General features: G+C 35.2%; 1 protein-coding gene across 1 annotated transcript in view; it reads left to right on the top strand.

Moving 5' to 3' along the window:
• LOC138710396 (fatty acid synthase-like) overlaps nt 1-27276 on the top strand; it is a 107179-nt gene that overhangs the window by 19354 nt on the left and 60549 nt on the right. Inside the window, exons 4-12 of the mRNA XM_069841286.1 lie at nt 1556-1729; nt 4228-4428; nt 8219-8457; nt 12357-12587; nt 16492-16683; nt 16900-17028; nt 18673-18903; nt 23476-23665; nt 25291-25526. Of these exons, the coding sequence (XP_069697387.1) occupies nt 1556-1729; nt 4228-4428; nt 8219-8457; nt 12357-12587; nt 16492-16683; nt 16900-17028; nt 18673-18903; nt 23476-23665; nt 25291-25526 (1823 nt within the window). The remainder of the gene's footprint in view (nt 1-1555; nt 1730-4227; nt 4429-8218; nt 8458-12356; nt 12588-16491; nt 16684-16899; nt 17029-18672; nt 18904-23475; nt 23666-25290; nt 25527-27276) is intronic.

Here is a 27276-nt window from a genome sequence, read left to right as displayed (position 1 = left end):
TACTGCAACAGTACATCTGACGATGAATCCATGTTTAAACATAGTTCACTAAACTATAAAACGCAGAAATTGTGTCTGTTATTAGTGTAAAATACGATATCAAGACGCTATCTTTTTTGTCATTCAACGCACCTAAACTACACAATGTTTATTAATTGAGAGAGCAGCAACTAGGTACCGAAACAGATTAATCAACAATGCGGTAGAATTAGGGGAACTATTATCTTGCGAGTAGAGTTGTCTTACGGCAATCAGCTGGGTTACCTCACAGACTTACTAAATTTCGTCCACACCTGTGGAGTAACGGTCAGTGCGTCTGGCCGCGAAACCAGGTGGCCCGGGTTCGAATCCCGGTCGGGGCAAGTTACCTGGTTGAGGTTTTTTCCGGGGTTTTCCCTCAACCCAATACGAGCAAATGCTGGGTAACTTTCGGTGCTTGACCCCGGACTCATTTCATCGGCATTATCACCTTCATATCATTCAGACGCTAAATAACCTAGATGTTGAAACAGCGTCGTAAAATAGCCCAATAAAATAACTTACTAAATTTCCGCGGGTTGCCTCTATGTTTACAATGTAACCATTAGAGTCAATATATCAATAAAAATATCGGATAATAGGAAATGCAGACTATTTTTTTTTAATTACGTTCTAAGCTATTATCTCTCAAATCAGAATTTTTATCAATCCCGATTCGCTTTATCGGGATTCAACCAGGAAATTCCGCATAAATTGGGGATACCCGGCAACTCTGGCTGTCAGGCTCGCATCATTTTCATAGGAACTCTGAATGTGAATATTAATAATCACAGTTAATAAAAGAATTAATGTCTACTTTTAATTTAATCTGTAGGTTAAACTGCTGTATGAAATCAAAAAGCATTTCTATTAGCAGCAGCAGCAGCAGTAAGCCTAGTACAATAGCAGTAGCAGAAGCAGAAACTGAATTAATTCGTAACTAAGACAAGAATTACTTTCAATCAATCATATTAAAAATTAACTTTTTATAATTTATACAGTTTTTGTATCTTTAAATTCGGCGAATAATTATCTGTTTGAAGAAAATGAAGGATATGAAGTGGATGAAGGACAATAATAATCTATAAGGTAATAATGTAGTTTGAAAGTAGTTCGAAATGAGTTGAACATATTGAATGATTCGTTGTAGGGTAGAAATTGTCTCTGCGGAATTTACCTATCCACATTCGGTTAAGGGAATCTTTACTCAGAGGAAACCTGAAGCATAATACAGTCGTTTAAGCACAATAGTTTGTCTTCTGTAACATAATACGGAGGAAGAATCATTGTAGAAATGAAAAATTAACTAATCATTGAAATGTAACATTCCTTCCTTCTTTATCTTTACATCCGTGTGCATTGCTGCAATTAAAAACAGTACGCGAAAGAACCATACTTAATCACCTCTACCAAACAAATGGCCGCTCGTCGGCTGTTCAATTTGGGAGCATAACACTAGCGCCAGTGGGCGGTCTAGCGGTTATTTAGTTAGTCTATGGTCTGGACATGATGCATGTTATGGTTTTGTGTTATGCAGGGAGGAACCCCGCCGACGTGCGTGGCAGCAACACAGGAGTGTACTATGCAGTATCAGCATCTGATGCAGACATCTACTGGGGCACGACAGAAGAGCGTGCTAATGGCATCGGGATGCTTGGCTCTTCCAGAACTATGTTTGCTAACCGAATCGCTTTCCAATTTGATTTTACAGGTAAAGTTTCTGTTGTATATCCATAACTGCTCAAATCTTCAATCCATTTTCATCACTCTCTTTATCATTGGTGCATAGCGGGGATGAAAACTGTCTCTCACAGCATTTTGTAAAAATGAATTCAATATCTAATGATGTATATATTAGACTACTAGCCGTACCCGTGCGCTCCGCTGCACCTGTTAGAAATAAATATAAAGTAATTACATAATTGAAATAGGACGTTTGATCCAGGGAACATTCGTGTTTGTTAGAAGGATAAATCGTTTAATATGTTACTTAATTTAAATTGTATTTAAATAATTAAAATGCGGTCATTTTGGTCCAGAGAGCACTCATTTGATGCAATGACAATTCCTTTAATATGTTTCTTAATTGTTATTACATGTAGCCATAGTTTAATGAAGATTGACATATCATTTAGTTTTAATGTGTATACTTTATATTACTTGCTATATGTTTCAGAAGTTACTATAATAACATTGTAGAATTATGTCCATCTAGAGAAACCACACTTTCCAATGGTAAAATAATAATTAAACAATTAATTAGCTTCCGATATTACTTCATACAAACACAGAAACATTCTCTTAGGCTATGTTCAATAGTCTTCGATTGTTGTTGTCCAAGGCCCCTTATAGACGAAGTCATTTGTTTTTATTTCAGTACAGCGCCTTAGATGGCGTTGTTATTGTAATTTTAAAACTCATTTATCTCATTAAATATCAGTCCTATCAAAATTTTGTATAGAATAAAACTTATCGGAAATAATTTTTAAAGAAACGTTTGTTATGTAATATTTTTCATGAGAATCAATAATAAGCGAGATATTTTGATTTATTTAATTCAGGCCCCCTTATAACCCCCCTTTTAAATAACGTATTTTGAATGCCATATAGCCTAAAATCTAAGTTACAACGAACTTAATTTATATTCCAATTTTCATATAAATCGGTTCAACCATTATCGCGTGAAAAGTTAACAAACATCCAGACAGCCAGACAAAAATGTCAAAAAAGCGATTTTCGGTTTCAGGATGGTTAATTATACATGTTAACGCCAATTATTTTTTGGAAAATCGAAAATTACCAGAAAAATTTTGGCTACAGATTTATTATTAGTATAGATATGAGAGGCTCAGCTCATAAATGGTCCAACCCACAAAATTTGCAAATTGAGTTTATTGCTTTATAGAGCTCCTCATATTGCTTTTTCAAAGCGTAAATCGGCCTAATCATAATCCCCAGTTTTTCCTTGAGATTTTAGCTCAATTTTCTTTCGTTTGTGTATTGCATTTCGCGCACTGTTACATTACAGCGATGTAAAGTGGAAAACAATTTTCTGGGTTTCGCCATTTGTGCGCCGAGCACCTCATATAGAATCCTATTGGAAACAATGGTGCCATTGTACATACAATTTCTCATTATACGTTTTGCAGAAATTATAAATTTTTCATTGTTGCCAATGATATTCATATTTCTGATTTATTTTTTAACTACATACATACATACATACATACATACATACATACATACATACATACATACATACATACATACATACATACATACAGTCCACATCTGCGGAGTAAAGATTAACGCGTCTGGCCGCGAAACCAGGTAGCCTGGGTTCGATTCTCGCTCGGGGCAAGTTACCTGATTGAGGTTTTTTCCGGGGTTTTCCCTCAACCCAACATGAGCAAATGCCGGACTCATTTCACCGGCATTATCACATTCATCTCATTCAGACGCTAAATTACCTAAGATGTTGATAAAGCGTCGTAAAATAACCTACTTAAAATTAAATACACACATAATACATATTGTACGAAATGGAAATATAAAAATTGGAAATTTATCTTTTGAAGAGGTGGAGAAGTTCAAATATCTTGGAGCAACAGTAACAAATATAAATTATACTCGGGAGGAAATTAAACACAGAATAAATATGGGAAATGCCTGTTATTATTCGGTTGAGAAGCTTTTATCATCCAGTCTGCTGTCAAAAAATCTGAAAGTTACAATTTATAAAACAGTTATATTACCGGTTGTTCTGTATGGCTGTGAAACTTGAACTCTCACTTTGAGATCGGAACATAGGTTAAGGGTGTTTGAGAATAAGGTGCTTAGGAAAATATTTGGGGCTAAGAGGGATGAAGTTACAGGAGAATGGAGAAAGTTACACAACACAGAACTGCACGCATTGTATTCTTTACCTGACATAGTTAGGAACATTAAATCCAGACGTTTGAGATGGGCAGGGCATGTAGCACGTATGGGCGAATCCAGAAATGCATATAGAGTGTTAGTTGGGAGGCCGGAGGGAAAAAGACCTTCGGGGAGGCCGAGACGTAGATGGGAAAATAATTTTAAAATGGATTTGAGGGAGGTGGGATAATAAGATATGTATGTATGATAATAAGATACGGAATCAAATTCTGCAACATTATGATACTTAAATATTAACAACAGTTTACTTTGGTGTTGTACTGTGTACAGGTCCCAGCTTTTCTGTGGATTCAGGCTGTGCTACAAGCCTGGTAGCTCTCAACCAAGCCGTGATAGACATGCGGATTGGTCGCGTTGATGCAGCCATTGTCTGTTCTACAAATCTTATGCTCAACCCATTCTACACCCAACATCTGTTTAAACTTGGAGTTTTGTCTCCTCATAGTGTGTCTAATGTATTTGATGCCAGTGGTAAGTAGTCTTGTCCAATATTGTGACCATCAAGTGAAATGGTTATTAATGATTATGGTAACAATGATTAACTTATTAGAGGAGAAAAATTCTCTCCAGCGCCGGGGATCGAACCCGGGTCCTTGGTTCTATGTGCCAAGTGCTCTAATCACTGAGCTACGCCGAAGTTCAATCCACAGCACCGGATCGAATCCTTCTGCTCTAGTGTTTTTTCTCCTTTGTGGCCTGACTCCAAGTTCGACATATATGTTGATATATTATATTAAGGCAACTGCTTTTATACAAGGAACGCACTCAATTGAGTGACTTGATGGCCGGGATTCCACAGTAATATGCACTGTTGGGCAAAGAGTTTACTTAAAGATTAATTTTTGGTCCTACATAATATATCTGTTAGTGAAACAATGATTATTAGAGGAGACAAATTCTCTCCGGCGCCGGGGATCGAATCCGGGTCCTTGGTTCTACGTACCAAGTGCTCTAACTACTGAGCTACGCCGAAGTTCAATACACAGCACGGGATCGAATCCCTCTTCTCTAGTGTTTTTCTCTTTGTGGTCTGACTCCAAGTTTGACATATATAGTTTTGATGAAATACATGTCAGGTTTACTTTAAGCCAAGCAAGAACATAATTCGAATATCTGGACCACTGTGTCGATGTAATTTGTCACTGAAGATGGAGAAGCATTCTCCGAAACATGTCTATCATCTTGAATAAATTTATAATGTGTTCATATAACTGTAACATATCATTTTTAATGTATGTTTTCGACATATATGTTCACATATTATATTAAGTCAACTGCTATTATACAAGGAACGCACTCAATTGAGTGACTTGATGGCCGGGATTCCATAGTAATATGCACTGTTGGGCAAAGAATCTACGTAAAGACTAATTTTTGGTCCTATAGAATATATCTGTTATGGTAACAATGATTATTAGAGAAGATAAATTCGCTCCGGCGCCGGGGATCGAACCCGGGTCCTTGGTTCTATGTACCAAGTGCTCTAACTGCTGAGCTACGCCGAAGTTCAATCCACAACACCGGATCGAATCCCTCTCCTATAGTGTTTTTCCCTTTGTGGTATGACTCCAATTTCGACATATATGTTGATATATATTAAGTCAATTGCCATTATACAAGGAACTCAATTGAGTGACTTGGTGGCCGGGATTTCATCAGTAATATGCAAAGAATCTACTTAAAGATTATCCGACCATCAATTACAAGGTTAGATAGAATTTGATGAGGTTAGATTAGTGGTCAGTAGCCCACTTTCAGTTACAAAGGTTAGATAGAATTGATGAGAATATAGATCAGTGAGAAAAAGCCCCATTGTCAGTGATGAGGTTTAATGAGTAAATTGATTAGTGACCAGTAGCTCCATTGTGAGTGATGAGGTTAAGTAGGTTTTGATGTGACGATAGATTAGTGGCAAGTAGCCCCACTCTTAATTAAAAGAGTAGAATTTGACGAGGAGATAGGTTACTGAAAAGTAGTCTCAATATCAGTGATAATGTTAGGTAGTGTTTTATGAGGAGATAGATTAGTGACAAGTAGCCCCTAGTAGTAGGGGCAATAGTAGATATGTTTTGTTGTAGTAAGAAGTAGGTCCACTGTCACTGATAATGTTAGGTTATGTTTTATGAGGAGATAGATTAGTTATAAGTAGCCCCACTGTCGGTGATATGGTTAAGTAAAGTTTGATGAGGTGATAGATTAGTGACGAGTAGCCCTACTGTCAGTGATAAGTTTGGTAGTGTTGATGAATCGAGGTAGATTTGTGACAAGTAACAAGTAAACCCACTGTCTGTTGTAAAATTAGGTAGGTTTTGTTGAGGAGGTAAGTTAACGATAAGTAGCACCTGTCAGTGCTAAGGTTAGATAATATGTGATAAGATAGATTAGCGGTCGTCCTACTATTAGAGATAATGTAAGTTTAGTTTGGGAATGACTAGGAGCTTGTTTAGAAACATATGCTTCGCGGAAAATGGCACAAGATAATTTCAGGCTTATTATCTTTCTGTTACAATTTTTTTATTTCTTATCAGTTATCACAGGCCTTGCACAAAGGAGAGAACATTTTTATCATAGTCTTAAAACTTTTTGTAAATTGTACAAGAAGTTCTTTAATCTATTTCTTTGAAATTTAGATTATAAATTAGGCTGTAAGTTACATTGTTTTATGATATGAAATTTGGAAGTAATGGGAATTGTTAAAATTATAATTCTGTATATAGTGTAAAACAAATCCCAAAAATATCTGAAACTGAGAATCTCCTTCAATATATAAGTTTCATACGTACTTTCCTTTATTAAGTGATACAATATTCATCCAAGGATACCCATAGGTATTGATATTATTGTAGTTTTAATTTACTATCTTCACTTTGTACAAGGTATTGCTGTGTGAATCTTATGGCTGGTTTTTCCAAGTATTGTTAGAAAATTTAACGACTGTTAAACTCTAAACAGTTTATATTATTTTAAGTACCGAAGTACATATATTTCCATGAATTTTTCTCCGTTCCATTACTCTTTCATCGTATGATGACGCAGCATATCTGCATGGATATATCATATGTACTTCGGTACTTAAAATAATATATATGATATGCGTAAATCACTTCGTGATTTAAGACGGCGCTTATTCCGTCGGATCCCGGCCAACTAGTCACTCATAACGAGTGTACCTCAGCACATGTGTGGACTTCGGTCCTACGTTCATAGACATCTATGACGTAGTGCAGAGGGCGGCCACTAGAGGGAACCCAAGAGTTGGAGCTTAATCTGAGACGATTCTATCCGACGTCGGAGTTGTATCCGGTGTGGCTTAGTGGATAAAGCATCAGAATGTAGAGCTGAAAACCCGGGTTCAAATCCCGGCGCCGGAGGGAATTTTTCTCCGTTCCATTACTCTTTCATCTAAACAGTTTGTTAATTAATAAAATTGTATGTTTTCAACACCAGTTTGGTTTAACAGATTGTTAACAGTTTGTTAATTTTAAATGTAGGATTTCGGGCAGTTAACTCGTTTAACAGTTAGTTAAATATGGCCGATGTCCCCACAGCTGTTCGAACAAAAGTTGCGAAATTAATATTTTGTGTCTCTTTGCAGGGAATGTTTAGCATATGACTGGGAATATAACATTTAAAAAATACTTTGGACTGTTTAAATATATCAGTGTTATTTTATTTCCTTCGTATTTCGTATCCATAATAGCAATAAGGAAATATAACGTTACTTTGTAATTATTATTCAGCACGTCACCTACAACTTTCATTTGTCAACTGTTTGTTTATGGAGCGTGGCCTACTATAACAGGTTGTCATTTTATGCAAGTTTCATGACTCACTCTATAATATAGAATTTAAAGATTAATTTTAGCCAATCAAAAATTGTCTTACGTGTGTAGAATCATTATCAACTGCTGTTGAGTAGTTAAAATAGTGCTAACAGACGTTATAGTTAAGTGTTGATTATCTTAGACAAAATTATGTTGAACAAATGGAAAATACATTAACAAAGCGTTAAAAATAAACAGACTGTTAATTTAAAATTCGTTAAGCAAAATTAAACATTACTTGGACTAACGGGTTATTAAACTTACATTTTTCGTGAAATATACAGATTTCTACAAAAGTCAATTTAAAAAGCAAAATGTAAGTATGTTTCCTTGACGTAAAATTTATGTCATATTCTTATCCGATCAGTCTTACCTACAATGTAACGCATTACAGGAATTTACTGAAATCAATATATTGAAATACATTTTTTTCTCAGCCTCGGGATATGTGAGATCGGAGGCAGCAGTTGTCCTATACCTGCAGAAAAAGTCGCAAACTAAAAGAGTGTATGCAGAGCTTCTGCACGTCAGAACTAACACTGATGGTTTCAAGACAGCTGGCATTACATGTCCATCAGGAGAAAGACAGAAGGAGAACAACTCAGCACTCTATAAAGAAGCAGGAGTAGATCCAAGCAGCGTGGGTTACATTGAGGCACATGGCACTGGCACTCAGGTAACCTTCTACTGCTATTACTATTACTACTACCACCATACTACTACTACTACTACTACTACTACTACTACTACTACTACTACTACTACTACTACTACTACTACTACTACTACTACTACTACAGTCTAGTATATACAGTCACGAAGCTCAATACGTAGTATATATGCATCCATAGATAGTTGCTAACCACTAGGATAGCTACTATCGTCTCATTACAGACAATGCGAAATAGTACCGGCACAATCTATTGTTCCTAGCACCCTCACAACTCAAGCTTCGTGACTGTATATACTAGACTGTGTTCGTACCTTCTTTTGATGTTTGTTCATTGTTTTTTCCCTTTTTTATTGTTGTTTCTTGCAGATTGATATGGTAATTTATTTCTTAAAATTTGTACATGTTTTATAATCTAACCTGGTACAATTTACACCATTTATGTAATTTTGGAAAGAGATTTTATAACCTATATAATTTATATTATTAAGACTAAGATTTAAACTATTTTGTAATAAAACATATTTTTAAAATGAACCCTGACCTCAACGATATCGTCGTAATGAAGACTGAAGTTAAAAATCTGAAAAAGGAATCAGTTCTCGTTTGTAATCCATTATTTATTAAAATGAAATATCTTCCAGCATCTTTCTATTGCCCTCCATATATGAATAATTCGTTTGCCATTTGTTAATATATTTATTTTTATTTTTCTCAGATATGCATTAAATTTCTCCAATACATCTAATAGTAGGCAATTTCTAGCCATTCATTTTCGTTTCTATTTCGTATAATACAATGGAAGGGGTAACAAAACTCCACAGCAGAAGCTATCACGACTTCCTAAATAATATAAATCAAGGTGATTAGAAACCAAAGATTACTAAAATGTTACTTTCGTCCACTGGGCCGTGCCTCAGCGCGATTATCTTGTTCTGGAAACAGGATTAAGCTCCTGATCGCGATCGGGACGGTGACACACTACAACCCCGATCGCGATTAGGTCGATAATCGCGATTAGTGACTGTAGTCTGTCACTAGTGTAAGGTTCTATCTTTTCCCATGTAGTTGGCGCTGATATTGTACCAGCAATCAATAGCAGAACTAGTTGTTAGCAGACTTGTTTAGCGAATGGAGCTTGCTGTTCCACCGTTCGTGGGTGCTTGACTACAATGACCTCTATATTTTGAAAGTGGAATTACACGCTGAGCGCATGGTCAGAGAAAAACAGAACAGGAAATTCACTCAGTGTCCACTCTATATAATCTCTCTTCGCTGTAGTGTAGACGATCCCTCTGATCTTACTTATCTGCCCTGATGATGAAATCTGTAAGCAATTCCAAAACATTGGAATTGTAAAGTTAGAGGATGCTTTGGAATATCCAAAAACCTAATTCTGATCAGTCACCGTGAAAGCCTAAAAACTAGTGCTATTGATCGATCAAAATATTTAATCGATTAACTATTGAAATTAATCGATTAATCGAGTTTTGATCGAGTTGAAAAAAATGTTTTATTATACTGTAATACACAATTATTGTTAAATTTAACTTGTGTTCTGTGATAAGCATAACTATTAAATGTTGTATATCTGTATATATTGTATCGTTATCTTACAAAACAGCTGTTTTAATTACTTGCTAACATATTTATTATGAGGCTTATAATTTATTGTGTCAATTTCTCCGGGAATTTTTGAAACAAACATAAATAACAAAAAGTATGAAGACTCACCTAATTAATACTGCTTCATCCATTATTTTAAACATGTGAGTGCATTCACATGCTCCGAATTAAGAGCCGCTCTACGTTTAGTAAAAATGTTTCCTGCATCACTAAACAAGAAAAACTTTTTTCTGTCAAGGACTTCTCCACGATCGTTCAATTTAAATCCAAACATTTCACCGAGTTTACCTCTCAAATTCTCATATGACATAAGGGAGTTTACACTTTTCACAAACCACAGAAAACTGATTTTTTTTCTTTATCAAACTAAACACACAACCTTCATATACAAACTCAGTACAGAAACTGCAACTGTGGTACAGCATACTGTGTAGACATAGCTATTTTATAAGGGATGAGGGGGACGAATCCCAGAAAAGTATGTATTTCATATGCTAGGAAGATGAGCTTACAACAAGGTGGAAGTTTTCTTGGAAAACCATGAAACTTAATAAGGATTTCACATTGTGTTTCAACTTTCAATAGAGGTAGACTAGGTTACTGTCCTTATATCTCCATCTCTTTCTGAAGTGTTTGTGCAAAGATTTTCCCTAAGCTACTTGGTTTACAGTTAGAAATAACAGTACTATTATACTTTTAAGTAAGCAATTTCCGAGAGAGAAATATTGTCGGAATTTTTAATATGAGTTTTTATTAACAAAATAATAATTAATATCCACTACAACCGATTAATTTTAACCGACTCGATTATTCAATTAAATATTTTTGATCGATTAATCTTACAACAGAAATTGATCGATTAATCGATTAAATCCCACAACACTACTAAAAACTAATATACATGTTGGTTGTCTCTAGCTCGCATTCTAAGAATGCTGTGATTTATTCAAACGCCGTCATCCATGATGGATCAATGGAAGAAGAGTTACGAGAAATTTTCAGAGCTATTTATGTACCAAATATATGTGATTTTTGCGACAGCTGCCTTAAGTTTGGAGATGTTGAAATATGGTGTCAATAGGTTCTTCTAAAGAAGTGCGTGAAGCGTGAGCAAGTCGAAACACTCATGAGCATATAGAAGCTTAAGTTTTCAATTATTTTATTATGTAATAGGTTTACGCATCTTATGCTACCCAATGCCACATCACTTCAGTGGCGGCTCCCGCATATTTCTTAAGAAGAGGAAAGAAGTTAACTGCACAAAAGACACCTTCTTGAATGAAGCATGCTACAAATTAGCCTACATGCATACATGTAAGAGCAGATAGTGTTCTGGTTGGCTTCCCTTTTGTATAGCAATAATGTGTTCTCGTAAACTGAGTTTCCTAAATAATTGTCCAAAATATAATACGTTTTCACTTCCATTCAATTTCAAATATATTTGTATAAAACTGACAACTTGGATGTTGTTCTGTCTAGTAGACAATGAATGGAAGTGAATTTCAGTGGCAAAAATGATCTGCGATACTAATGTAGAATTACTTCCTCTTTGTTTTATACAAACCCGACTTTAGCTTTCAAATATCCTCGAAAGTTTCAAATCATGAATAGTACCCTATACATATAAAGTGCAATGAATAATATATTTTCATTTATAATTTTAAAAAAAAGTTTATATGGTGTCTTATAATTTTGCGTTAAAACTGTTTTTATTGTGCTTCCTTCAAGATATGTTAGTCTGGTTGAATGTCACATCGTTAGATGGCAGCGGTAGCGAGCTTGCTGCAAGACCAGTCGGTTTCTATTTCCCGCCCATGCGCTGATTCAGAGGAGGATCTCCTCCCTCTCCGTTCATTTACTTGCTTTAAAACTCAGCTTCTTTCTCCGGCCGCTAGTGCGCTGTTGTCTATGTGTGTTAACTGCAGTAAAGGAGGAAAGGATTGGCTTTCCTCCACACAAACAATCTCGCATCCTTCTCACAGTTTTCTACAGCACATGAGAGCGCGTCGTTTAAAACTAGATCAACCAAGATTTACTTATAACTGTGAACTTAAAAATTATCGAATCTTCCCGAATTTTAAGGCACATATTTTATTTGGTATTTACTTTCAGAAGAAGAAAAATGTGAGGAGGACGTTCCTCCCTTCCCTCCCCCGAGGAACCGCCACTGCATCACTTCAACTTCAATAAACACTATACTCCAGGTCAACTTATAACAAAATGACATTATGATAGTACGAGACTTACTACACCATATCTAATGTTGGAATTTCCTATAGGTGGGTGATCGAGAAGAGCTGAATGGGATTGCAGAGCTCTTCTGTAAACATAGACAGAGCGCTTTCCCTATAGGTTCCCTGAAGTCTAGCGTGGGGCATACGGAGGCTGCGGCAGGCTTGTGCTCCATGGTGAAGGTCATCTTTGCCATGCACACTGGTCTTATCCCGCCAAACATCAACTTCAAGGAGCCTAATACTGCAGTTCCCAGTTTGCTAGATGGACGTTTGCAGGTGAAGTAGAATGATATTATTAACACAATTCTTCTCCGCTGTTTTGCTTAGTTTCTCTAGTATTAGGTAATATTGGCCATCACTGAGATATCAACATAATATTATATCTAGTTTGTTAGTTTCTGAAAAGCTAAAGTGAGTGGCTTTCTTAACACAATATACACGTACAGTACATATATGCATGTAACAAAAAGTTTAAGAATAACAATATTCACAGGAATTAAATAATAATAATAATAATAATAATAATAATAGTAATAATAATAATAATAGTAATAATAATAATAATAATTTATTTAACCTGGCAGAGTTAAGGCATATGATTATGTCTCGTGACCAGAATATTGCACGAAATGGAAACATAAAAATTGGAGATTTATCCTTCGAAGAGGTGGAAAAATTCAAATATCTTGGAGCAACAGTAACAAATATAAATGATACTCGGGAGGAAATTAAACGCAGAATAAATATGGGAAATGCGTGTTATTATTCGGTTGAGAAGCTCTTATCATCCAGTCTGCTGTCCAAAAATCTGAAAGTTAGAATTTATAAAACAGTTATATTACCTGTTCTTCTGTATGGTTGTGAAACTTGGACTCTCACTCTGAGAGAGGAACATAGGTTAAGGGTGTTTGAGAATAAGGTGCTTAGGAAAATATTTGGGGCTAAGCGGGATGAAGCTACAGGAGAATGGAGAAAGTTACACAACACAGAACTGCACGCATTGTATTCATCACCTAACGTAATTAGGAACTTAAAATCCAGACGTTTGAGATGGGCAGGGCATGTAGCACGTATGGGCGAATCCAGAAATGCATATAGAGTGTTAGTTGGGAGACCGGAGGGAAAAAGACCTTTATGGAGGCCGAGACGTAGATGGGAGGATAATATTAAAATGGATTTGAGGGAGGTGGGGTGTGATGATAGAGACTGGATTAATCTTGCACAGGATAGGAACCGATGGCGGGCTTATGTGAGTGCGGCAATGAACCTTCGGGTTCCTTAAAAGCCATTTGTAAGTAAGTAAGTAAGTAAGGCAGAGTTAAGGCCATACGGCCTTCTCTAACACTCAACCAGGAGTAAAACTGCGTTACAAAAAACACTACAAATTTACAAAGTACATTACAATTTGCACACAAAACTGAATAGGATAATAACAATGAAATGTAAACAACGAGTAAGTAGAAATCATACATAATATATAAAACACAGAAAGAAAGCAAAAAGCATAATAAAATGTGAACAGCAGGTCAAAATAAATGAGACAAAGTATAAAAAATAAGACAATTATTGATGATGATAATAATAATAGTAATAATAATAATAATAATAATAATAATAATAATGATAAATAAGAATAGTAATAATAATAATAATAATAAAATAGTGCAGTACAAGGCATACAATGAATGCAATATTTTTAGGTACATACAGTAAGGAAAATTATGATTATATATAGGTCAACTTATCACATTATAGATATACCATTATCGGAAAATATGAAAACAAAAATATAAAATAAGTTAAATATCACTAGAACATAAAAAAATGTGAATACGTGGAAACATGCAATACAACACTTGTCATAATAGTAACTTAGTTTGGCAACTCGTCATAAGATAATTTTCTAACTTGGATTTGAAGGATTTGAATGTTCGGCGGCCCTTGACTTCAGGCGGCAGAGAGTTCCAGTGACGAGAGGTAACAACAGTGAAAGATGAGGAATACAGAGATGATGTGTGAAGTGGAATTTCTAAAGCATTCCAATTAAATAATTTAATGGATTGGGCTACTATAAGAAGTTTCTAGTTGCTTACTAGGGCACTTGAGTGCTTTTGAGAAATATCTGTAGAAAATGAATATTACAGTTTAATTCGTTGTTGGAAAATAATTTTATGTGGAAATCATTACACGATATATAGAGTGGAAAGGAACCTATTACTTAATTCACAGTGGTATTAGATGAAGCCAATGGGAACAAGTTTTGTCAAATACATTTTTTGGTACGTCCAAGATTTTTGATAATACGAAATATAACGTGTTGTAATGCTGCAACGCTCCTTGAGGTCATTGCCAACTGCAATCATCCACTCCGCAAGACTTCCGAGAGGAGAATGTAAACAAAAACGTCTCATCAAATACATTTCGATCAAATTACTGTAGATGGAAACATAAAGTATTGAATCAATTACTTATGCAAATTGTTTAGTTTTAACATTATTTATTACACTATAACCACTTTAAATCTAAATTTAATAGGCCTACCATGAAACTTATTTAACATTCACAGTACCTGTTGATTTCTTTGCTTTTACGTAATTGTTACGAATGTACAATAATTTAATCGAAACGTTTGCTTACATTCCCATCTCGCAAATCTTTGTCATAACTCATAAGGCAACCTCACAAGTTCGAGAAGAAAAGAATTTAAAATGATATTCATTAAGTTGCTAAATGATTAGTTCTCCGAAATCTCAAACTAATTTAAAAAAGTTTTTACTAAGTCCTCCCAAATACATAGCCTACTTAGACTCCCAAAAAATAGTAAATGTTGACATGATTCTCAGTCACATTAAGAGTCAGAAGTGCATACTACCCTCGCGCCACGAGTTGGTGTGGAAATCTTCTAGGCGTATCGGAGGGTTTTGCGCTACTTTCCATAGACGTAGAGGAGACGCAAGAAGAGCTTGCCACGGAAAGCTGCGCGAACTTTCGGAAACGTTCGGATTCACTTGACCTCGCTTCGATTCGATTGGCAAACTGTACACAGTTCTCAGTCGTCTGCTGGCTTGATGTTTCGAGTGAGATTTATTATAGCGCATGTAACGTAACGTAAACCTTGTTGCAGAGTAACTAATAACATTACATTGTTGAAAATACAGAAGCACGATTTTTTTACATATAAAATCAATTAATGAAACGTCAAAGATGTTATAAGAAAAATGTAATTGTTGAACATACAGAAGCACGATTTTTTTACATATAAAATCACTGAATGAAATGATGAAGCTGTTATAAGAAATATGTAATCGTGTAATAATTGATATTTGACGTTGTAATAAAACACTAATACTGTGTGATTTTATTAAAATGTTCCGGTAACTAGGGTACTATGGTCGGTTTATTTTAATCTGTATTATACTACTTATGTTACGAGCGGAGCCTGTTTCGTCTTTCATAAATTTATGAACGTTATAAATAATTCCCTAGTTTGACTGTGTAACGTTTTATTAGCACTTCCTAATTTAGAGCGAAACGGGGGGCATTGTTAAGTACATAGAATGTTATACAGAACTCTGTTATTTTCCTATCGGCAACTTTGAACTACATAAAACTCCTGATATCAGGGATAAAACGCAGAATATGTAACGCAAACGCTAGCTTCTACCCACTCTGCACAATACATTCCACGATACGAACAGCTCAAGATCGCGCTTTTGAATGCGCCCTGTAATCAGCATCAGGTGATTCATAGCAGCCCTGTAACGAGCATGGCGGCACGAGGACCGAATATCGTTCTCTGCGCATCAGTCAAATGGGCAAGCTTTCTTTGCGCGTCCTCTACTAAAAGCACAGACTGACTACGGTGGAGCGAAATCAGACATAAAGGATTCCTCGTCATCCGTGTCGTCACTATTTCTGTCATTACTGCTCCTTTTGTCTCCCGAGTTGCCGATTTTATTATAATTTCGTCTATGATGTCCCCCTTATTTCGTCTCTCCCCCAGTACCCAGTCTAGCCTTGCCTAGTATACTTTGCAGTCCCTGTTCTTCCAGTTCAATGTGTTTAACTTTCCACACAAACTCGTAGCGCAACAACATTACTGTTAACTGGAGAAAAAATCCTAACGCTTCCAGTAATATTATGAAATCTTATTGATTTTTAAACTTTGTTGCTTCTTCAGGTTGTGACTAGAACCCAGGTTTTACCAAACGATCTTGTTGGAATCAATGCATTCGGTTTCGGTGGCACTAACGGTCATGTTCTTCTGAGAAAGTACAAAAAAGAAAAAGCTACAGTAACCAAAGATGATCTTCCTAGACTAGTAGGTGTCTCCGGCAGAACTGAACTTGCTGTTACGCATTTCTTAGACAAGGTAGGTACCTGTATGTTGCTGACGAAAGAATTGTTAATTCATTTGAGTAGTGCAGATTTTTATTTGCAATATTTTGTTGTGCTTAGATTATACATTAGTACGTCATGAATGCGTAGTGAGTTAATTTTAGCATTATGCTCTAAAATTTCGTATTTTATGTACAACCTAGTAATTGTGATATAATGCATTGTAATTGTACATTAACTTTTGATTTAGATTGAGAGCTTGCCAAGAGATGACAATTTTGTGGGTCTTCTCCATGATATTCATCAGAACAGTATTCATAGGCATGGCTACAGAGGATACACAATATTAAATGCAAAATCACCAGCACGTGAAGTGGTTGTAAGTATTTCAGTCATTTTTGTTATAAAAGTTTTATTTAGTGCGAAGATCGTATTATTAAATTTTACGTGTCATTTCGTTTATAGCTTACTTTGTGGCTTGTGCAGCAAATGCTGCAAACTATGTTCATTAGACGTTCAAATAAAAATTTTTCATATTTATTTTCAATGAAGAATACCAGACATTCTGAAAATTATTTGCTTCCATAATAATGAAACATACTCCCCCTGAATGGTTTTTTTTATGCCAAATACTTTTTCTTGAACTTATTCACCTTCAGTTTTTGACTTTAAACGCGAAAACGCAAGTAACAATGTCAGGACGATCAGCGAGTTTTTCATATGGGAGTAAAGCATGAGCTATTTCAAGTCATTGTGGATTGTAGGTAAAAGTTAAACAAAAAAATTCAGTTTTGCTTGCTTTCGAACAATAGACATAGCATCTTGGTATAGCTGCTGCATGTAGAGCTTGAAATGTACAGGGTAAAATCATTTTATCCTGCTAAGAGATCTTGCTGAAATGATCGAGAGACTACACAATTTTGTAGGCCTCTTATTTTATCAGTAAGTAATACCTTTTGGTCTTTCCTTAGGAACTCTAATTTTTGCGCTCTCTCGGGCCAATATCGAAGAGAATGACGCATATAAGTATCTAAACCACACCGCCATTAAGTATATGAAAAAGACCCAACCCCACTTGATTAATAACTATAAAAATATTTTATTTTTAATAACAATATTATAATCTTATGTACGTTTTGTACTTTTATATACATAATAGCCGCCACTCAGTAAATTATAGAAATGAAGATCTACTTTAACATATTCTCTATATCTACGTATATAACCCCAAAACGTTTTTAAGATGATATTGGTGCGCAACTTCCTATCATCAGAATATTAAATTATTTTCTTGAAATCTGCTGAAGCTATAGAGCTGACATTTTTACAACACATGGGCACGTATCTTTTGCTTATGATGTAACAGTAGTTGCTGTGTTAATTCATTTCCTACAAACAATTTCCATGCGAATATTTTCAAAATTTTCAATACACTATTTTCAGTAATACGTATTTACGGTATATTAGATTTACGAAAACATTCTGTAAGGCTACTAAATAAATAGGCCTATACCTGAAAATTTCACTTTTTTATGCGAAAAAATGAGAAAATATTTCTTTTGAATAAAAAAATCAAACTTGTGAAAAATGAGCATTAAAATTAAAACTTACATTCTTAGAATACAGTTATACTTCTCAGACAAATCTAAAAATTAACATGGATACAGTTTTAATAAGTTCTCTTCCCCTTATCTATTGAATCAGTGCTGGCCATCCCTGAATATAGCTCGACCAAGCGGCATATACCACCTCTTTCGTCTATCTCTTTCCTTTCCGCTGTAAAGCGCTCTGGCTCTCCTGGACTCTAAAGCGCGCGCTTGCTCCTGTGGGCATCAATTGACATGCCTGATGTAAAGGAATACCGTTGTAGTATTTAAAACTTACAGTAACTGTCAATAATATTTAATAATTAATTTCTTATACACCGTATTTATGAATTTATTTTGCTAATTCAATTGCATTATAATTTTAGCCTATATCTTTGTTAACATTGTATGTTACGAACAAAATGCTTTGATTTCAGGAAATGGTCGAGGAGAAACGTCCGCTGTGGTTTATATGCACTGGTTGGGGCGCTCAATGGCTAGGAGTATTGAAGGACCTCATGAAGTTTGAAGTATTTGAAAATCGAATTAGATTATGTTCCATGGTTTTGGAAAGCGAAGGCATCAACATATATGACATCATCAAGAAAGGCTGCGACGAAATTCCTGATGATATTGTTGTAATATTTACCATTATTGGAGCAACTCAGGTGATTTGAATTTTGCAGAAATTCATGTCTCCTACCTTTACTCAATAATTCAGTACTTCCTTACTTTATTTCACCTGCTTGCCTTCCTACCTATCTGTCTGCCTGGCTATCTTCCTTTCTGATTACCTGCAGGCTTAACTCCCTGCCTGGGTGCATACAAACTGGAATCCGAGTAACGACAGAGCACTGTTGCCAACATATCGCCCTATAATCTCGCTAACTTTTCAACAAAAAGTAGCTAAATCTCTCCAAAGTTTGTTTAAAAAATCCCCAGAAATGTCGCTAAAAATTAATAATAAATATCACTAAATAACATATGCGGAGTAAAACATCATTTCTTCGCCATCACCCTCTTATGCCGAGTCTGGTTGTGCTGTTGACGGCTGTAATGTTGAGGTGGAAGGTGTGGGAACAGCTGATTGTGAATACACTGCACTTGATCCGATCATTGACACTACACTTTCTGGCAAATTGTAAGTGTGGAAATTTTCGCCCAAGCATTTGACCACAATTTTTTTTCTGAAATCTAACACTTATTAAATCTTATATATTAAAATTTATTAAAACCAGCAAAAACTACAGTCTCATTTGCTTCACAAGAACTGCAGGCACAAAATTCCAAAACTCAATTGCCTGGGGTCGGTTCGGAGTGGAAAATCTCCGCGTTGCGGGGAAGAACCAAGAATTAGTTGGAGCTCGCGACTCGTCACGTGTCAATCAAAGTTGTCACCGTTTATGGGTGTTGAAGCAGTAGCATTAAGAGAGAGACCTAACCCGTGAGAATCATGAATCAGCATCTTTCACCCCTGATCACTGATCACGAATATATGAGATCAGGGCTTTCACGTATGAATCATTAGACGACTCAGTCATGAACCCGTGCCTCTTCTAAAACTAAGAAGTGCATTACTTCTGTTGAATGTTTTAACTTAAAAGAAAGGAAAAAGTGGAAGAATATAAAAATCAGCAGAAAAGTCGCTAATCGTATTTTACAAAATTTGTCGCCGAGACTGACTCAAAATTCCCTATATTTAGCAACTTATCGCTAAATATGGCAACACTGCGACTGAGTCTGACTGGGGCAGACTGTAAACACAGGGCTGCCGGAGATAGTCCCAAGGCATATACTCGTACTAACTAGGTCCCAAAGGTTTCACAAACTATACGTTGACTACACTGTCCAGGGCGCTATCGCTGACGTCACTTTTGATGAATTTCACGAGGACTGGATACGGGATGGAATCTTGCACTTAGCTTTTAGCCCATTGTACGTCCTACGTGCGATGACTGTCTTAAGTCGACGGATGGTCCAGGTGGGATTTGTGAATCCGACCTGATGGCGGGCCATTTATCTGGGCTTTGTAGATAAAGTCCCAATATAAAGAAGACATTTTTTTACAGTCCATTCGGACATTTTTATGACCACAGAATGTTTCCGAGGTGGTGTTACAAACTTTCAAGGATGATGACGAAGAGCACATGTATCAATTTGAGATAAGGAATCCTGGTCCGGAAATGACTGAGTCGAAAGTTATAAGCAAAAATAGTTGCGTGGAAATGGAATTGTAATTTGGCACCACGTGCCCTCCTTCCCTTAACTTTTAGGGGTAGGTGGAAACTGCACACTTCGATCCGGAAACTCCACACTGCTTTTCGAGGGGCCCACTAATCCTATCCGGATACTGCACAATGATTCACGAGGGTTTTACTAATACTACTCGGAAACTGCACAATTTACAAAATATGTTTATTTTGAATTTGACTGACTTTACTACATTGAAACTTCGTTTATTTTCTTCCTTCATTGCTTTAAGTTTAATATAAGTATCAGTTTTATGTCCAAAAGTTGATTCACGAATTTATACAATGAAAGATGACTGCTGTGAAAAGCTGGCTTTTCTTTTCGTAGCTGCATTAATTATTTGGCGACTTAATTTCCTAATGTCCACCACATGGTTGTACTCACCGCTTTCTCTGATAGCTTCCATATTGTTCAGCAAGCTATAAATTTTCGCATTGCAATTTCTAACACAACATCTTCACATCACTTCATAGTTTTTCAATTCCTTGGCTTTATAAAATTTACAGTCCTCATATACGAGCACTATATTTCCCCGTTTACTTTCAGATGTAAACAAACGCTCCATTTCGAACAAAATTAAAATAGTTTGGTAAATTAAAACTATGTGTAGTATTGGCAAAACAGGTAGAAAACATTTTTGTGTGCAGTTTCCATATGACAGTAATCCAGGTAGAATATGTTGGTGTGCAGTTCCTATATGACCAAAATCCAGGTAGAAAATTTTGGTGTGCGGTTTCCGACGCCCGACCTTTATCTATTTGTCCATCCATCCATGTATTCATCTGTCTCTCCATCCATTCATCCATCCATCCATCCATCCATCCATCCATGTTAACCATTTGTCATTATTTTCCTGTTCAGTGCTTTCCTTCTTATTTTTCTTATTTCTTTAACCTTTTCTCTCCTTTTGATTTGTTTTCTTTCTATGCTCATTAGTAGGGAGCGGATGTTGATGATCTAAAGATCTACTTAAAATGATCATTAAAATGCCCTTAAACTAATGGAAAAATGGCATGAAATTAAAAGAAAATGACATTTAAATATTATTCACCGTACTCGCACCACAACTTCTTAAAAATTAGTCACCTTATTCCAATGACTGCCCTACAAATCTCGGAGAAAGGAGGCAACTTCCTGGAATTTGGCTAAGATAAAGGAAAAGAACATGTAACAAAAATGGAGGTTTTAAGGGAAAAACTATATGTTTTAATGAGGGTTTACAATGTGTTTCAATAAGGGGTGGTCCATGTCAGTGCCTTCATTCTTTGTCTCCTCCACCTTCCGCGCTTCACTTTTGTTACTAGATATTCCATATGTGAGAGTGTGAATGACAAAACAAATTGTGGGCGCAGCGTGCATTCTTGCAATCTTTGTGTTAAAAATACTGTCTGCTACAGTAGAAATCCCTTCCGAACTATGTTGAGAACACAACATCCCGTCCAGAACACGGTGAAAGTTTCCCCCCTTTCAAATATAAATTCTAAAGACACCCTAGTACCGACAAAAGAACATTAGCGGTCAAAGTCCTCACTTAAACTAAGCTCCTGTAAAGCATTTTATATTACTTCCGTTGTGTGAAGTGAAGCCTTCAGCGGAATGAGGGATGGACTTTAGAGTCTGTTCCAAACTATAAAACTCAAACTTAACTGTTATTCACTTATTCAGTAGGTAATTACTACTGACCTATTTGATTAGAAAATGATTTAAAGATCTATTGGTAAAGAAGAAAGTATAATGGATTCCTAATGATCTAAAAGTTCTTCAAAGCATTAAAAATGACCAAAAAATGTCGAAAAAATATAAAAATTACCTATTACTTCCAAAACGTCAAAAAATGCAAAAAAAATGCAATATAAGGAATTACTTTTTTACGTTGATATTAACATAGAAAGGATTTCTATATTAAGAGGCATCGTCCTAATGGAAAAATAAGAAGATGATTTTTCATCAACATCCGCCCCCTACTCATTACTTTTCCCCTTCTACCTCTAAATATGTGAATAAAATAACAAGTTTCAGCTTTTCATTATTTTATTTGCTTGTCAGTAAAAACGCGTTTTCATGTAGAAGATTTAATGTTATGCTCGACCATGCCGAAATGTAGTAATTATACACCTGGTAGCAGCCCTTTAATGGACCTCATTAAAGTACACCTATTCATTAAAGTTCAGGTGTTCCACCAATCAGAAAATACCATTGTAGCAATATGAAAGCGCAAGTGTCGATTATTCTCGGATATGCAATCGAAAGACAACTAGCGCGAGATTAGACAAAGCCTTTCACAAAGCACATTCCCGCAAATTCATTTCACCAATTGCACAATAAATCACCTATATTTGAAATAAAGTCACTTCTGTTACTATAATAATTAGCGTTAATTGTAAATAATATTCAAATAAATTCAATTTGTCATCTCGTTTTTCAATGTCTAATTCAATTTCAAGGTTATATCAAGATTAATGTTTATTTTACTCTATAGATTATATCAAGGTCAATGTCGACATTTGTTTCTAGGAAAAAATCAATACTTTCACGTCTGTGCACATCTCACAATTTACGAGGTATTGCACAAGGTCAGTTCCGCTCCTCAGTCAGATAAGAATAACATGAATACTTATGAATAATTTCAAGTTAGAAATATGGTTGAGCATAAAAAGTCGTATGAAACTTGCCTATAATGGTAATTAAGACGCTCGTATGAAAATTACGAACCTCGCCTGCGCACGTTTCATAAACATACTCGCGTCTTAATTACTACCATTATAGGCTCGTTGCATAATGTACTATTGTGGTTACATGTGGATATGTCAATGCATCTTAGAATGCTTAGATTGTTTGCGTACACAAGAGAGACAAAGAGAAAAAAGTAAATATCAGTAGTGCATGGTAATAAAGCTGTCTTGAAAGTCATAATGTGAGAAAAATTAAGCTTGTAATGAAATAGCAGTAGTCATTTCATGACACAATAAAATAAATAATCACATTTACAGTTGGCTTTGGTGGATCTCTTGAGATCTCTGGGAATTGAACCAGATGCCTTAGTTGGCATTTCAACAGGAGAACTCACATGTGCCTATGCTGATGGTGCAGTGACTGCAGAACAAGTGATGAAAATTGCATACCATACTGGTCGTTGGACTAGAGAGTCCAATCTCCCAGCTGCTGCCATGGCCGTTGTTGGTAAGACAAATTTGTATACTTTACAATAAGAAAGAAACAAGTGAAAATGTATACACAATGTTGAAAGATTAGTTTACCGATAAAAGGAAGTTACCCACTTTTTGAGATTACCCCTTAAAAGATTAATCGAACTTGAGATTACCCGAAAATTGAGGGAGTCAGAAGCAAAGGAGTACAAGTGACAAATCTAAGAAAATGAGTTAAGTGCATCCAGGGCAAGCTAAAGCATTTAAAATTTTAGTGGCAAAGAGTTATATCTTTTAACCACACCACACACTAACATTGAAATAAAAAAAAATTACGGAATTTACGAAAGCTTAAGGGGAGAGGATGGTATTTTTTTGGTGAAAAATGAGTAAATTAAAAAAAATGTTTTCTTTAAAATACTCTCTGATATGTGTGGAATGCATAGCATAATATTTTGTGGGTATTTGTGCCCTTATCAGATGTTGAGACGCCATTGTTAAACTTCCTGCATTATGGATTTTTAAATCACTCGCCCACTTTTATTGTTGTTTCCGGTAAATAGAATTTAAAAAAAAAAAAAAAAATCTTTGAAATACCCTTTGATATGTGTGGAATGTATTGCATAACATTTTGTGGGTATTTGTGCCCTTATGGGATGTTGAGACGCCATTTTTAAACTTCCTGCGCTATGGATTTTTAAATCTCTCTCCCCCTTTTATCTGTTTACGGTAACTTCATTTTTTTGCTACATTGTCAGACAAAAATGGATATAACTTCTGAACTATTAAAGATACATCAATGAAATTTAGAACACACATCACACATTCTTTAGACTATTAGGAAACTTTTCTCTGTAAGAGAATTTTGTTAATTGATTTCATTTTAAAACTACGTTCGTTTGTTTGCAAGAAAGGAATTCAGAAAAGTGTTATTAATTTTTAATTGTTTATTTTACAAACGTAGGAACTAATATCAAAATTCTGTTACAGACAGCTTGTAGGACATGCTTTTGCAAATACATTGCAAAAAACTGGATGAATCTACCTTTAAAAATGGTTTAGATATATGGGTATATTTTTTTCAAATCTGGGCCCCCAAATATTTTTTTTTTTCAAAATATTTATTTTTGGTTGAGTTGCTACAGCTATGAGCTCTCTACATACAAAAAAATAGTATTTTACATCAAATAGGAAAAAAGTTTTAAAAAATACCATCCTCTCCCCTTAAGTACTTTCAACCATATTTTCTCAAAAATAACTTAAATGCACTTATACCCCTTTGCTTCTGACCCCTCAATTGAAACTATGTTCAGAAATCCAAAAAAATTAATGTTTGCAATCAATCGTAAAATAGTCTTATAAATTCATATTTATATCTGTATGTAGATGGATCGTGTTTCCTGTGCATCATTCCCGGTTTAATTAACCCGTATGTGCCGAATATTAGTAAAATTTGTTCATTAGATAAGTGAAATCGCTATATAGGCTACAGAGAGACAGATGGAACGTCGAAAACACTTTTACGATATCAGAGATGCTAACAATTTCATCACGTAAATATTTCGAATTCGATTGTTTTGCACAATTACACTGTATTTACCATTTACTTAATATAAAATGTATGGGTTAATTAATATTTATTTAATTTTGTTGTTGCAGGTGGTCTGACCATTGAACAAGTGAAAATGCTATGTCCTCCAGAAATTGTTGTGGCAGTACACAACGATGCAAAGACTTGTACAATAGTAGGGCCAGAACAGCAAGTGCCAAATTTTGTAAACTCTCTGGTGTCAAGAGGAATTTCTGCCAAGATGATAAAGAGCTCAGGAGGCATTGCTTTCCACAGCCCGCATATTGCTGAAGAAGCAAATGTGCTGGCCAAGAAAATTCGAAATGTAAGTAAACCATAAAAAAAATCCGACAAATTTAGTGATAGAATTCTGTAGAGATTTTATGCTTAGTTTTCTGATTGGTCTCGAATGATAGGCGTAACGAGCAAAAGAAAATATGTTTACAAAGGAAGTTATGCCTAGTTGACCATCTATCAATGGATTACAATGGCTTGTTTCTAAGATATGACCACCCGGAACTCACATGGCTGATGATGTGAAAATGTATTCTTCTGAAATAGGAACAAAAGTGCAATTCACTATCCAAATATTAATGTGGTAACGAGTATTACTGACGCCAGAAGTGGACATTCATACCATTAGGAATAAACATGTTATTCTTATGTTTATGCTCGACCATGCCGAAATGTAGTAATCATACACCCGGTAGCAGCCCTTTAATGGACCTCATTAAAGTACACCTATTCAATAAAGTTCAGGTGTTCCACCAATCAGAAAATGCCATTGTAGGAATATGAAAGCGCAAGTATCGATTATTCTCGGATATGCAATCGAAAGACAACTGTTTTCGCAGGAGTTCTGCGACAATTTTAGTAGACGCTGGCGGCGACATCACAACATTGAAACGTCACGGAGGCTGGAAATCCAATACTGTCGCAGAAGGTTAAGTTGAAGAATCGATCCAAAATAAAATTGAAATCTCAAATACAATATTAAACTCAATCGAGAAAAACAACACACAAATTAACATCAATTCACCGTCATCTTCCAGCCTTTCACAAAGCACATTCCCGCAAATTCATTTCACCAATTGCACAATAAATCACCTATATTTTAAATAAAGTCAGTTCTGTTACTATAATAATTAGCGTTAATTGTAAATAATATTCAAATAAATTCAATTTGTCATCTCGTTTTTCAATGTCTAATTCAATTTCAAGGTTATATCAAGATTAATGTTTATTTTACTCTCTAGATTATATCAAGGTCAATGTCGACATTTGTTACTCAGAAAAAATCAATAGTTTCGCGTCTGCGCACTTCTCACAATTTACGAGGTATTGCACAAGGTCAGTTCCGCTCCTCAGTCAGATAAGAATAACATGAATACTTATGAATAATTTCAAGTTAGAAATATGGTCGAGCATAAAAAGTCGTATGAAACTTGACTATAATGGTAATTAAGACACTCGTATGAAAATTATGAAACTCGCTTGCGCTAGTTTCATAAACATACTCGCGTCTTAATTTCTACCATTACAGGCTCGTTGCACAATGTACTATTAATAAATCGGTTGAATCAATTATACACTTTCATAAAACAAGGAGAATATTGTCCACAGTAGAGTATTCTCAAGAATAGGACTGTAGTTAAATGTTCATATATTTTCTCATAAGCGTCAGAGAGTGCATACAACTAAATATAACACCAGATAAGAAGAAGAAGAAGAAAATTGTATAAACACGTGCTTATAACACAGACCATTCTTATTCTGAAAATCAGAATTCAGTCAATCATTGTCTGAAAGTTGAAGAGATGACTGATTTGTTGAAATGTAACGTGCATGTATTATTCTTTATTTAGAAATAGTCATCATGGATAAATATATAATTATATTATAATTATTATAATTATATTATATTCATCCATGTAGTCGTCTTGAATTCTAGGTAATGACAAAAACAAATACGTAGGGATAGATCACTCTCAAAGGCAATGAGTAGGGACCGGATTTTTATGTAATTATATATTATATTCCTTTGAACCTAACAGTATATAAATAACAAATCTTTG

Source organism: Periplaneta americana, chromosome 12 (assembly GCF_040183065.1).
Source record: "Periplaneta americana isolate PAMFEO1 chromosome 12, P.americana_PAMFEO1_priV1, whole genome shotgun sequence".
NCBI classification, from domain to species: domain Eukaryota; kingdom Metazoa; phylum Arthropoda; class Insecta; order Blattodea; family Blattidae; genus Periplaneta; species Periplaneta americana.
Note: the sequence above shows the minus strand (reverse complement) of the source record. Positions and strands in the feature narration are given on the sequence as shown.